Raw genomic sequence first — 13,184 nt, forward strand, 5'->3', positions numbered from 1 at the left:
TGTGCGCCATATCCAGTTTGACGGGCGTATACATCAGCAGAACGGGAAAATTAAGCCCGTCCATACTATATACTGATAGTCCTCTCTCTTTCTCAGAGGACTATCTTCCTGTTTTTACGTCAATGTCCAAGCCTCTCAACTTGACAGAAACAGTCCTACGGAAAGATGGCAAGCAGGCAAGCAAGATCCACGGTTCTCACTGAAGTTGTATTCAATTAAACAGTAAAAGGCATCATTAGGATGTTTGTCATTTGTCGAATAAGAACTTTCACCGTTGTTGACATAGTAAAATTTTACAGAGTACCAATCCTCCTTCACACGTAAGATGGGGGGACGAGATGTTCTGCATCAAGTACCGGCGTCTTAAACCTGCATACATACGACAACGGACCTCAAGGTCTTTCATCAAGGACATATATTTGCTAACGTAGAGATATACTCAACCCCAAAGCCTCAGGGATGCCGACCCCAGATCCAGACATACGAGAACCCAACCAGGGTTCCGTTCAAAACATCCTGTCTCATCTCACTTTCTAACCGGTCAATGTCTCTGACACTCTCAAGCCCCTCAGTTCCACCATCCTCGAGTATTGCTAGCATAATTGGCCGGACAGCCTCAGTGGAAATCCTCTTCATTGGACCGCGCATTTTATCTTCGACGCTGTATGTGTTCCAGGTCTTTTCTTCAACGTCTGTGAAGCCTGACTTTCGCAATACAACAGGTAGCCGAGCTGGCATACTATGGTTGAGGTTACGGTTAGCAAGATGACCCAGCCAATCATACATACCATAGCATTTCCACTAGAGTATTCTGATTGAACTCACAACGGATCACGCCCGACGTTCATTTGCCACAGTGTCCCGATTCTCTTCCATTCGTCAAAAGCACGGCTCGGTGGAATACACTTCCACGATGAATCTGCCAGCTCTTCCCAATGCAGATACCCACCTGGACGCAAAAGGGTAAAAAGGTTGCGCGCAAGAGTACCCCAGTCTTCCGTCTTCATGGCCAATCTAACCAGCCTCACATGGACCATATCAAAAGTCCCCAACATCTGCTCGGGAAAAGGCTGCAGCGCGTTGTGCTGCATCATTGAGCAATTCGGCGGAAGTTCTGAAGCCCGTGGGAACTTGGTGGAGTCCATGTCGATACCCCGCAACTTCGCAGACGCAGGAAGCTGCCTTGCCATGTCTTTGAGCCATACGCCGGTTCCTGTCGCGATCTCCGCGACGTGCGGAGCCGGTAATTGCTCGAGGTATTCCAAAATATGCGGAGGGCAGAGACCACCACAGAGGGGCAGCCAGATGTTGTAGTGGTTGTACTCAAGACGCTCGCGTTCTTTGGCCAGGTCGCCGCTATTCAGCATGTAGACAGAGCCCTCCTCCTTGTTCCAGCGCTCCAGGCTAGGCACGGAGAATGGCTGTGCGGCTGCGGTCATGTTGTCTTATACTTGCGTGAATAATTATGATACTTTTCTCTTTGATGACGAGCTCCTGATGGTTTTCAGGTCGCGAATGTCCTCGGGCTGGTCGGGAATTTTATACCCAAGTCCCCCCGTGGTCTCTACTCTGAAGCTTTCGTCCGAGGTCGTGACTGAGTAATACGCACCTTAAACTTTGGCCAATCGCTCAAGGGTAACTTATCAATCATGATGCATTAGCAGTTCTGGGTTTTCGGCATTTCTTCGCCAGGCATGAGATTGGCTGATCAAGACCCATAGACTTGGTTCGCAAGAAGGAGAGTTCGATCAAATCTTAGGTAGATGAGCGCTGTCTCCCGTTTGACAAGTCCGGCAAGCTTAATTGAGGACTTCCGGCCCGCTTTCGGCTGAGATACGCCGGGAGGCCGGAGTTTGTGTGTAACCATATGTTCGATCCATCGGTCCAGATGGGGCAGATCAAGCCCGGCGCGCCTCACTACGTCCAAGTTGATGTCCTCTGTTGGTAGATCCCAGTCACACCTGGCCATGCGGGCGATTTCAATGGCATTTCCCTTTCAGCCAAGGATTTAGACAAACTGACAGGAAAATAAAACCATAAGACGTAGACCGTTCCCGGCCAGACGAGGGCCTTTGTGTCTTCAAGCCACAGCTGACTTCACTGCCAAAGTGGGCCGTGGCTTGCTAGAAACATTCCGGAGCCGGCATCTGCGCTGATACTCAAGCAATGCCACACTCCACTGTAAGATGAAGTCCTTCAAGGCCGCTCTCACGCCTGGAGCGGCTTTGTCGAGTGTCGCCCTCAAACGTATAATACTCCTTGGCTTCGTCTTGGTTTTTTTCTGGCAGGGTTCTAACTGGTGCACTGCGGCGAGGGACCCTCTGTCTGCGCGATTGACGAAACCTCAAGATGGATACATACGTAGGCACCGCCTTTATGCGGGCCAAAAACTATGATTACCCAGATGCCTTCGTCGAGTGTCTGAACTCGACCGATGGGACAAAATCCAACCTGCACGTCCACGAGTACTCCTGCATCCACTTCGCTTTCTGCAGCTGTCCTAGGATGAAGCCAGAACCAGATATTGCGGGGAAAGGTGTAAGTCAGACTTCTCGTTCAACCGAATCAGAGCGTATACACTAGAGATTGCCGCCTCTTGCTAACGGAGGCTCCCAAGTTCAGGTGATAATAGCCTTCACCGTGACGGCCTTTTTCACCCTCTGCCTAGCGATCTTCTGCCTCATCGTTGGGCGCACCAACGAAGCACGGCAATCCTTCAACCCCATAGATCGACTTGCCCGAAAACACGTATCCGGGCCAGTCCGCCGCTTCATGTTCCGAATCGGCATGAACCCCGACCTACAGTCTCTCGTCGCCTACGATCTCGTCAACACATTTAGCGACCTTCAGCTTGTGACCGGCCTCGCGGTCCTTGTCGGTGGGATCAAAGAGCTTGTCGATGGCACAATATCAACGTATCACTTCATGATCGTCACCGACCTCGCGTGGTTCTGCACGCTTACCCACTTGCTCTCGCTTGTCGTGACACGCAGCGTGCGCGACAGCGTAAAGCGGACACATCCCCAGAGATATCAGCACGAGAACACCGAACTGGCGGCGCGACTCGCCCGCGCTTTGCGTATCTGCTTTATGGCCGCTACTTTCGTGCTGTTGATGTATGCCTTCTGGGTCACTGGATACAAGGATATTTACGAAAAAGGCCAGTACAGGTGTCCCATGAAATGTGCAGTCGATAAACCAAAGGGTGGGCGTCCTTGGAGGCTGATGGTTATCAATATGACTCTGATGTCGTACTACTACGCTGTGCAGATGTTCCTCAGTTGGCGCACTGGGCGCCTATTTTGGATGGACCATATCAGAGGTTACCTAATCGACAAGAAGGGCCAGCCGGTCGACATATGGAAACCCGAGGTCGTCTTCAAGATGTGGAACGAGAACAAGGTGTGGAAGGGTCTGAAGATGTCTCTTTTAATGGTTTGGTATTTCCTTGCCTCAGAGGTTGAGACAATGCTGGGGCTGACCGTGTTCTTTTGGTTCGGGGTGTACTCGCTGGTTGACGATCGTGTCCGGGGGCATGATGAGATGGAACAAGAAATACGCCATGAAGAGAACGGACTGGTCTTCAGCCAGCTTGTGCCGATTTTCTTACTCATCATTCCATTCATGGGCCTCTTTGAGTCCTATGCAAGGCATTCGAAAGCAACCAAGGAGTCCGATGGCAAGGAAGTGGACAGCTGCACCTCGGAAGGACCCTGATTTGGTGTTACACGCAGATGACGAGCATCAAGGGATCGAAATAGACGACGAAACAAAAATTACGTATCAAGTCACCCAGCATGATGATGCCGAGGCAGAAAACTTGTCATGAAGCACACCAGTGGTTCAAGCCGAAGATCGGATTAGTTTCGGGCGAGTGAAAATGCCAGCTTATGGTCCAAGCAACTTGGCGGTGTTCATCGTGTCTTCCGCTTTGCGCTTTGAGAGTTGATGGGCACATACTATTTGCTTCGCCTCTTTTGGCATGGCGAGCAATCGAAACCTCCAAGGACTCTCTCATCAACCACCAACGAGCGTGATAGTTGACGGTCCTGACCTGCGGAAGCGACGAGGCTGACGCAGCAAAAGTCAAGAGATACCCCGCAAGATATATCAGCCACCACGAAAGCACGTCGATGGGTGACAGTCACTCAGCCGGACTGGAATGAGGAGGACTACCTAGAGATCATCGCTACTTCGCGCGTGTCTCATTACCCGGCCTTGCACATGCCAATGAGAAGCCACGATTCTTAATGTTTTGGATTTGACGCTAAGTTCATCCTCGCCTCTCCTGGGCGCGTCCGGCAGAGCGGTGGCTGAGCGAGAGGGGCGCTCTACGGGTCCCGATACCAGACGAACGAGGGGCAGGGCGAAGGATGCCAGACAGAGGTGCGAATTGCCCAGCCCACCATCACCGTGCCTTGTTTAGGCACACAAATTTCTCTGCAAGGCTTCTCACGAGAGACCTCGGAGACAAATCTCATTCTCCCGGGCGCTTATGCAGATCAAAGATCGTTCATGACGGCTTGCCACATTGCTTACCTCGCGAATCTGGAGGGGCATCAGTTCACTCCCAAGCCACACGATGCAAGGCGTAAGTGTATCGGTGACTGACATTGCCAGGTTGATATAAGACGAGTGCTTCTTCCGAAGAGTGATAATTAGAAGCTCAGACGACTGCAGACCGTGCATTTACTCTACAGTGTCATCGTCACACCTCATCATCACCCGGCCCGCACTTCCCAAAGACTTTGTCGCAAGCATATTAACCCACGGAGCACCCCAATACTTCTTCGTCAAGCTGTCATACAAAAACATTCGCACCAAACTCACAAAAATGCGTGCTTCCACCGTTGTCTTTGCGGTTCTTACCGCCACGGCCAACGCCGTCCAGGTCCCTAACCGCGTCAACGAGGCCCTCGCCGCCGCCAACGCCGCTGTCAAGGACCGTCGTGACCTCGATTCCTGTACTTCTGTCGCGACATCTATCCTTCCCAAGATCACCGACGGCGTCCCCACGCCTCCTGCCGACGTGGCCGCCTATCTCGCCCTTTCAGCAACCATCACCGATCCATGCTCTGACCCAACAATCACCGGCTCCATCGGCTCCGCCTACTCGACGTATGCGTCAGAGTACACCTCCTGGCGCAACAAGCACATCTCCGACTTCCGCGCGGTGTGGCAAGCTTGCAGCGACGTGCCGGGCGTTGTCGATGTTCTGCCTACGGGGACGGACCAGTGCAGTTCTCTCGTCGCGCAGATCACGAGTGCCGGGCCAGTGAATGGGGGCGGCTCTGGAAACGGCGTCGGGTCTCCAAACGCTGCGAGACCCAGGGAGACCGGAGCTGTTATGGCAGCAGCCGCCGTCGCTGGTTTTGTTGTCGCCGCTATTCAGTAAGACGGAAATAAGGTCAAAGGTAGGCCAGAGAGCCGAATACATGAGGGAAGAAACTCCAATAGGAGTCTTGGTATCAAACTATGTTATGTTTGGAAGTGTAATAACGAACTTGACACGGTGCTGCTTTCAGGGTTAAGAAACTTTAAGATGAGAGAAACAACAAAATTTACTACTGTACTGTTTTGCCTGACGTTGTCCAACTTGACTCCATTTGCGCCAGCTCCTTGTGGTATCTTTATAACCTCCCTATGTCGTGCCCATGAACAACACTCGAAATTATCATTATGTTTTGGTCCAAATACCTTCAAGAATCCAACAAACTCCATCATAGCAGCACGGCGAAGTTCCAGTTAGCCAGCGACGCACTGGACGTCTTCAGATCCCGCTTGAGCCAGCACCGCAGCTCAGCCTCCCCGTTGACCATCACGTTACCCCACGAGACGCCGGTGCATTGGGCGGTTTTCGCGCAAATTTCCATGCAGTCGCCCATACTGGCCGCTGGTGTGTTCGACATGTCGATGGCGCCGTCGCCGGTGTAGTCCACTCCACAAAGCCGGAGGAACCTCTTATCGGAGCCAATCACGTTGTAGATCGTGTTATCAGCCTCCGGACAGATGGAGTTGGGACCAGAAGTCGCTGTAGGAGACGCCGTCGTGGTCGAACTTGTTGTAGTTGATGTCAGCAGTGTGGTTGCCGTCGTCGATAAAGCAGTCGTTGTCGCCAGACTACTGCTGATCGATGAACTTGACATCGTCGGAACAATCAGGGTTGTCGTCGGAGAAGCAACCGACGTCGGCGTAAGAGTCGAGGAAGGACTGTTTTGCCTTGTTAGTTGAGGCACATCCCGGCTCAGTTGAAAAAGCCAGACATACCTGATTGTCGCCGAACTCCCGCCCGACTGGTCGGCCTTATTCTCAACACCAGCACCTACGCCCACTCCAACACCGATACCAACTCCTAGAGCAACCAGGAAGACCAAGCCGATAAGCAACCAAAACACCCAAATCTTTAACCCGCAACACCTGCGCCGTCTCCCGCGCTGACTGTCCTCATCGAAGTCAAAGGCGCTCTGCCGATACCCGCGTGACTTCGCGGAGGCGCCTTTCTCGCCCTCGGGCGGCGGCGTCCCCTCTCGGTAAAAGGTAAACTCCTCGTTGTTCACGGGAGTCGGGTCGTCGCCTGCCCAATAGACGCTGGGGATTGAGGCCTTGCCGAAGATGGAGCCCTTACCGCTGCGGACGGTGGGCGCCTTGCGAGGTGACGGCACGGTGCGTTTGGCATGGAGCTCTTGGGGGACGATCGGGTCTGGCTCGTCAGGCGGGGGAGGGCGGTCGTTCATCATTTTTGTCGTTGATGAGGCCCTTTTTGCGACCTGACCGGGCCGCAATTCCCCTTCAAATCGGTCCTATGGTACGGAGCAAAACTGGGAGGATTGCAGGTTGCAATGTCCCCTCGGAAGGTTGCTTTCCTCACGCACTGTCTTTTCTTGTTGCGTTATGCGTCCGCTTCCGGCACGATCATCTCGGCCTGGCCGGGACGAGAGGGGAATGTTTGGAGAGCCTCGCCAATCCCCTTAACAGAATGAAACGAATGCGTTTTTCAGGACGAATGCGACGTTGTTCAAAGGGCTAGTTGGGCGCGCCCCGGAGCGCAGATGCGCTGCGCTGCCGCGATCGAAACTGGGCCGGCCACGCCGTATTCCCAGTGCCCCGTCACGTCAGTCAGGGCCACGGCGGAAAGGAATGACGCCGGTTGGATCGGTTCGATTGAATGAATGAATGAATGAAATTGAACGAGCGTAATTGAATGTTAAGGAGAGAGTGTGAAAGAAACGGGAAAAGGCGAGATAGAAACGAAAAGTGGGCAACGACAGACTCAACTGTCCCACAAACCCATGATCCCTTCAAGAAAGAGTCTCCTCCTTTCCACCCTTACCCTGGGCTTCTCCATCAATAAAAGGCCTATATAAGAGAGCCGGAAGTGGTGTTGCCCCTGTTGTGATAATTTCCCGGGCCTGGGGGGATGATGTGACGGACTGGCGGACTAATCCGCTTTGGCACGTCCAAGCAATCGGCGCCATGCAATGGCGACTTGCGGCGCAGGGATCGTGTTGGTTTTGTTGGTAGAGAGGACGGGGACTCTGCGATAGGAAAACGTAGTGCGGCATCACTTTGTTTTCTGAGGTTGAAGCGGCTGCTGGAAAAAGGGCTTCAATCCATCCGAAGATATCGAGATGACTTGTCTAAAGATCGACTTTGTCAGCTGGAATATTGGGGAAAACGGCGTGCGTTGTTGGCCACATATTTGGAACATATAGTATTTTCCGGCTCTCCTATAGCATGCAATGTGACTCTGAACCAAATATCATGCAACCAAAACGCCGCTGGAGACAACGCTCGGCGGGCTGCTTTCCCCGATGGGTTAAGGGGCCCATCGAAAAACAGTCCTAGCGTACCCAAAACAGACAGATACCCAAGACGAGCATGAGCGTCAGCCACCAAGCCGAGAGAACAGGCTTTAGGCGACTTGGGCCGACGCGAAGGAGTCTTTCGCGTTGGCGCCGGAGGTTTTGTACTGCGCGTATGTCTGTGCTGTGTCTCTCCTTACCTCCCTAACGCTTTCAACCAACCCCTCATCCAATCCCCGAGTCCCACAACCTGGTGCTCGATTGCTTCAACAAGATCATATTCCTCTTCCTCGCAAGAAGACGATCGCCGTGCATGAGGCGGTTGAACATCCGTCCACATGGCTTGCAGCGCGCTTGATCTCGCCTCGATCGCTTCCGCTTTCCCGCAATAGTTGCGCTGCGCTTGAGAGTTTAGCGGTGCGTAACCCCCAATCTATCAACGGGTCTCGGTGCTTCACTCATATTCACTGGACGCAAGCTCCGGCAGGGTAAGGGTGAGAAGGGGCAGAGATGAGGGGCAGAGAGATGCGACAGAAGAAGGGGAACCGCTGGATTATGTGCTTTGGGTTGTGGATGGCTTGTGCGGAGGGTAAATTGGTCAGACTAGCAGAGTCTGCGATTCATGAAGGGACCGTTCATCTCAACTTTTATCCCAACGGTGCCCCTGCAAGCAGCCCAACCTCGAAGAAATGCCACGGGAAAACAGGAGGAAACAAGGAAAACACGCCTCCTGGCTTCGAGAACAACAACAGCAGCCTCATGTTGACGCCCGACAATCAAACTCCCACGCCCGAAGCAGCATGCTCACACAGCATTCCATGGCCAAAGCCCCTGTCAAAGCCCCGGTCGCTTTGCGAAAAGCTTTGCACCAGAATTCCCCGAAGCAGTGGAATGCAGCTTAGATTCTTCTACGGCTGCCGCTGAAGCCTGTGCGTTCCATGCCGGTGCCCATGAAGCCGAGGGTAAACAAGTTCCCATTGCAAACGGGAAATGAAGACAGCCAAACCTGGTCTGCCTACCAAGTACGCTGCCTCTCTCATCTCCTCTCCCGCCACCAGTCCCAGGGCGATCGCTGTAAGTCGGGCATGAGGTGGTGTGGATCGTCCCCACGGCTGACCCGGCATTCCGCCCATCGGGCACCAACTGGAGGACGCTCCCTCTGATGAGCCCATCAACAGTCAATGCCAACCTCTCTGGAAGCTTTCTTTTAACATGCACGTCGTCCCGGAGCGGATGCACGTTGCATGACTCCCGCAAGACCTTTCCTTGTCCTCATCTGTGTTCTTGGTGTTTGTCAGGCCGTTTTATTATATTTCTCTAGTGCCTGTCCTTACCGTCTCATCCCATTTCTGGCACCAGACCAAAAACAGGACGAAGCCATCGTCATCTTGCCTACCTGCACCTCAAAGAAGCTTGTGGGGATATATTGCAGTTATTGAGTGCCACTTCGGCCCGTTGATTGCAACCATGTCCCACAGACAAGCCCCGCCGAAGCCGAACCGGAGCTCGCGGCCCCAGACAGCCACCAAATCCGGCTCGGCACCGATGAGCTCCGAGGCCACGGCTCCGGCCCCCAAGATCTCTAGGCAGACCACCACCACCTTGGCGGCACCGAAGCCAGTCCGCCCTGTCTCAGCAACACTCCAGCCCCCGACGCCGCAGTGGACGGGGAATCCAAGCCCGCCTTCCTACACCAGCTTCAACGTCCCCCCGCCTGGAAGCCCGGCACCGAGCAACGGCGCCGGCGGCCCATCAGCCCCCCGAGGATGCCATCCTCTTCGCCCGGCGTTTCCGCTTCCAGCCGTCTGGCTGACATCCGCAGTCCGGGACCAGGTGCCATTACCAGCTTTCCGCCTCCCCCGCCAACGCCGCCCCAGACAGAATCAACGGGCTACATCCCTAAAAGTACCGCCCAGCCCCCAAAGAAGCCATCCACTCCAGTGCCCATTGCCACCCGGGTTCCAGTCAGTGCGACACATGGAGTCTTGACTCCTCCGGATAGTGCAACGAGCCCCGTGGAAGCGCCCGGGATTAAGCAGCGACCTGGGATGATCGACTTTGACAACCTTGAAGAGACTCTCCAAAACCTGCGCTTCGCACCCTCGCCGATGCTGTCCACCATCTACTCCGTACCAACAACCCCTCGCGACGAACTTTCTACCCCCGACTTCACCAACGGCGCCGCCTCTTGCTTCACACCTCCGTCCACCAACCCTACCCCCGAACCCGTTACGCCGCTGGACTCGACCCCACGAGGACCTCCGCCGGCGATCAAGGAACCCATCATGTCAGCCACCAGACCGCGCGCCAACTCCCGCAGAGCCAGCCCACCGAGCAGAAAACGTGGACGTGGCGTGGTTGCTTGCATCGATAGCCCTGTAGCCTTTTGTACGACGTGGTACACTCACCCTACCGCCCCAGACTTTTCCATCTGCTCCAGATGCTATGAAGACCATCTTGTCGGCACCCGCTTCGAGCACGATTTCCGTGGCAAGGTATGCGACGACAGCAAGCCCCGTGTATGCCGCTTCAGCAAACCCCGAATCAAGGACCACATCCTTCGAAACACCCTCGCCACAGGACGGATCGAAGACCTTATCAGTTTCCTTCGTCACAGAAGCACCATCCCCGACTGCAGGGGACTCGACGGCGCCAGGGGAAGCGAAGGGGCTAAATGGTACCGTCCCAAGAACAACGCCGTCCCGAACATGGTCGTCTGTCAAGCGTGCTTCGAAGACCACATCCAACCCTATCGCTTCGCCGCAAACTTTGAGGTGGCCGCAGGGCAGGCGCCTCACGACGTATGGTCGTGCGACCTGTCCATCCAGTACATCCGGAATATTTACAAGACTGCGGCGGCCAAGAACGACTGGGCTGACTTCACAAAGCAAGCCATCGCCCGGATGAGCATCCCCGCCTGCGCCAAGCGCCAGAAAGTAACCGTGGGCTCCCGGAAGTGGTTCACCCCGACGAAGAACCACGAGGGCGTCCTTGTTTGCGCCGCTTGCTACAACGACCACATCATCGGCTCCGGTGAGGAACGCAAGTGGCGCAACGCTGGGGACAACCTCGCGTCCCGATACGGTAGCTTGGTCTACTGCGTATTGGGCCACTTTAACGTTGGCATTGCCATGTCGCGCGCCATAGAGACCAACGACTTTTCCATCTTTTGGAAAGCCCTCGGTACGTCGTGCAGCGAAGAGTTCTGCGGCCCCCAGGGAATCAAGGACGGAAAATGGTATACCTTCCCGTCTCATCCCGAGGAATTTGGCATCTGCGCTTCATGCGTGGCTACAATTGCCGAGCCACTCGGCCTCGCATCCTCTCTCGTCCCCAAATGCGGTGTATCCCCCGGCACAACAACCCTCTGCTCCTTCAACCCGGCAAGCCCGCGATTCGTCTCCTACATGACGAAGCTGCTGGAAGGCTTCTTTACCGCTGACACTCAGCCCCTCGAATCCTACGCCCTCGAGTTTGCCAGCCTGCCCCTTTGTCCTCGCGACGAAGACTTTCAGAACCGTCGATGGTACGGCTGGAAAGACTGCACCATCTGCCCCTCCTGCTATCACGAGTTCGTTCGCGGCACTGCCCTCGCCGTTTCGATGCCTCTGAAGGGCGACATCGTCCCCACAAGTCTCATGTGCGAGATGTACAGCCCGCGCATGCGCAGCCTCTACTCTGAGGCCTGCGCACGCTCGCCGCCTGACGCATCGGAGCTTCTGGAGGTCTCCAAGGCCCGCCGCGCAGTGTATGTCGAAACTGTTCCTACGATCCGGGAGATGATCATGGAGGCACAGGTGGCGCTGGGACAGCAGCGGATGTTGAACGTCATGGGTTCGACTAACAGGGCCATGGGACAGATCCAGGACACCACGAGGCAGAGCCTGGGTGTGTGTAACATGCCGGGTGTTGGCTTCGGCTTCTCTAATCACTTTGAGATGCAAGGTGCGTTGTATGGAAAGCAGGCGAACTCGATACTGGCCGAGTATGGTTCTGGGTCGTGGACGCATGTTATCAAGCAGTTGGAGAGAAAATGGAGGGAGGTGGAATGAAAAGAGAGTGTGAAAATGTATTTCCTTGTTCAGAGATACCACTTAGAATTCAATCATTTGATCCAACCGCTGCACTCAAGACGCGTGATTCCTGCCTGTGAAACGAGCTGGTCGCTCGTCTATCTTAGTTTTGGATAAGCGCTAATTGCAGCTTGACCCCCGGTATGGCAAAACAGAACATTCTTGCCGCTGAACCCCCCTTCTCTTGCGGTGTTCAATAGCCCAGTGAACGCTTTACCCGTATAGACAGGGTCAACCAGAATGCCCTCTGAACGTGCCAGGTCCTTGATGCCACTCGCCGTCCGCTCGTCAAGGCGACCATATGCTCCACCGAGATACGAATAGTCTACTTCAAAGTCTTCACGTGTGAAATCATCTGGATCGATTCCGATATGTGAGGCCGTATTTTTCGCAATGTTCAAGACCGATTCAGCCACGTCGTCCTCCGGTGGCCTTAAGATCGAATATCCAATCAAGCGTTTGTTGGAGCCTTTCAGACCTAACTTCTGCGCAAGCTTGAAACCAGCGACCATACCACCCAATGTTGAACCAGAACCAAGGGCCACGATTATGACATCGAAAGACGTCTCAAGTTTCGCCTCTTGCTCCAGCACCTCGAAGGCCCATCTGGCATAGCCCAGGCCACCGAGAGGGTGAGTGCTTGCCCCGGGTGGAATAGGATAAGGCTTGCTCCCTCGCTCCTTGAGAGTTACAATCACATCGTCCACGGTTGTGTCAACTGGGAAAGTCTCCGCCCCTAGGATTTCGTTAAGCTGAATGTTGCCAGCGTACTGATACTCAGCATCGCTTGATACAACACGGGTGTTGGGATACAGAGCAACCTAGTTCTCTGTCAGTAGGTCTATCGCTAATCAAACCATTCTCACAAAGGTCCGTACTTACCTTGAGCCCAAGTCGTGCCGCAGCCGCGGAGGTTTGGCGCATGTGGTTCGACTGGATGCCGCCGGTGGTTACCAGAGTGTCTGCCCCTTGTTCGATTGCATCCGCCAAAACATACTCCAATTTCCGTACTTTGTTGCCGCCGAATGAAAGCCCGGAGTTGCAATCTTCACGCGCGATCCATACAGATGTCCCATTGTTCAACTCCTTAGTGAGCCGCGAGAGCGGTTCAATGTCTGCCGGTCGATTGTAGAGCAACTGTAATCGTGGAATCTCGCTGAACGGAGGTGGCAGGGCAACCATTTTGCTACTCGGCATCAAAGCTTTCCACAGACTAAATGCCTAAAGACACTATCCTTTGGAAGGTTTAAATAATCTGAAGATAAAGTTTTCATCAATGAGGGCATTCCGATTCAACGTAAGCAAAACC

At 54.2% G+C, this 13,184-nt stretch overlaps 6 protein-coding genes across 6 annotated transcripts; 3 read left to right on the forward strand and 3 right to left on the reverse strand.

Moving 5' to 3' along the window:
- Positions 1-453: 453 nt before the first annotated feature.
- On the reverse strand, positions 454-1,439 carry ColSpa_00632 (N-methyltransferase tcpN; the record flags this gene model as incomplete). Its single annotated transcript, XM_049266844.1, has 2 exons — positions 454-739; positions 826-1,439. 2 exons carry the CDS (start codon positions 1,437-1,439, stop codon positions 454-456), a joined length of 900 nt encoding a protein of 299 aa, XP_049122801.1.
- Positions 1,440-2,349: 910 nt separating this feature from the next.
- Positions 2,350-3,717, forward strand: ColSpa_00633 (uncharacterized protein; the record flags this gene model as incomplete). Its single annotated transcript, XM_049266845.1, has 2 exons — positions 2,350-2,538; positions 2,623-3,717. The coding sequence occupies 2 exons, from the start codon at positions 2,350-2,352 to the stop codon at positions 3,715-3,717; spliced, it is 1,284 nt and encodes a 427-aa protein (XP_049122802.1).
- Positions 3,718-4,834: 1,117 nt separating this feature from the next.
- On the forward strand, positions 4,835-5,395 carry ColSpa_00634 (uncharacterized protein; the record flags this gene model as incomplete). Its single annotated transcript, XM_049266846.1, has 1 exon — positions 4,835-5,395. One exon carries the CDS (start codon positions 4,835-4,837, stop codon positions 5,393-5,395), a length of 561 nt encoding a protein of 186 aa, XP_049122803.1.
- A 325-nt stretch (positions 5,396-5,720) lies between these two features.
- ColSpa_00635 (uncharacterized protein) lies at positions 5,721-6,737 on the reverse strand (the record flags this gene model as incomplete). The annotated part of the gene is made up of 2 exons (XM_049266847.1): positions 5,721-6,210; positions 6,268-6,737. 2 exons carry the CDS (start codon positions 6,735-6,737, stop codon positions 5,721-5,723), a joined length of 960 nt encoding a protein of 319 aa, XP_049122804.1.
- A 2,532-nt stretch (positions 6,738-9,269) lies between these two features.
- Positions 9,270-11,854, forward strand: ColSpa_00636 (uncharacterized protein; the record flags this gene model as incomplete). Its single annotated transcript, XM_049266848.1, has 2 exons — positions 9,270-9,635; positions 9,680-11,854. 2 exons carry the CDS (start codon positions 9,270-9,272, stop codon positions 11,852-11,854), a joined length of 2,541 nt encoding a protein of 846 aa, XP_049122805.1.
- A 119-nt stretch (positions 11,855-11,973) lies between these two features.
- On the reverse strand, positions 11,974-13,057 carry ColSpa_00637 (1-aminocyclopropane-1-carboxylate deaminase; the record flags this gene model as incomplete). The annotated part of the gene is made up of 2 exons (XM_049266849.1): positions 11,974-12,696; positions 12,758-13,057. The coding sequence occupies 2 exons, from the start codon at positions 13,055-13,057 to the stop codon at positions 11,974-11,976; spliced, it is 1,023 nt and encodes a 340-aa protein (XP_049122806.1).
- Between the last annotated feature and the right edge of the window lie 127 nt (positions 13,058-13,184).

Source organism: Colletotrichum spaethianum, assembly GCF_022836535.1.
Source record: "Colletotrichum spaethianum MAFF 239500 DNA, contig01, whole genome shotgun sequence".
Lineage (NCBI taxonomy): Eukaryota > Fungi > Ascomycota > Sordariomycetes > Glomerellales > Glomerellaceae > Colletotrichum > Colletotrichum spaethianum.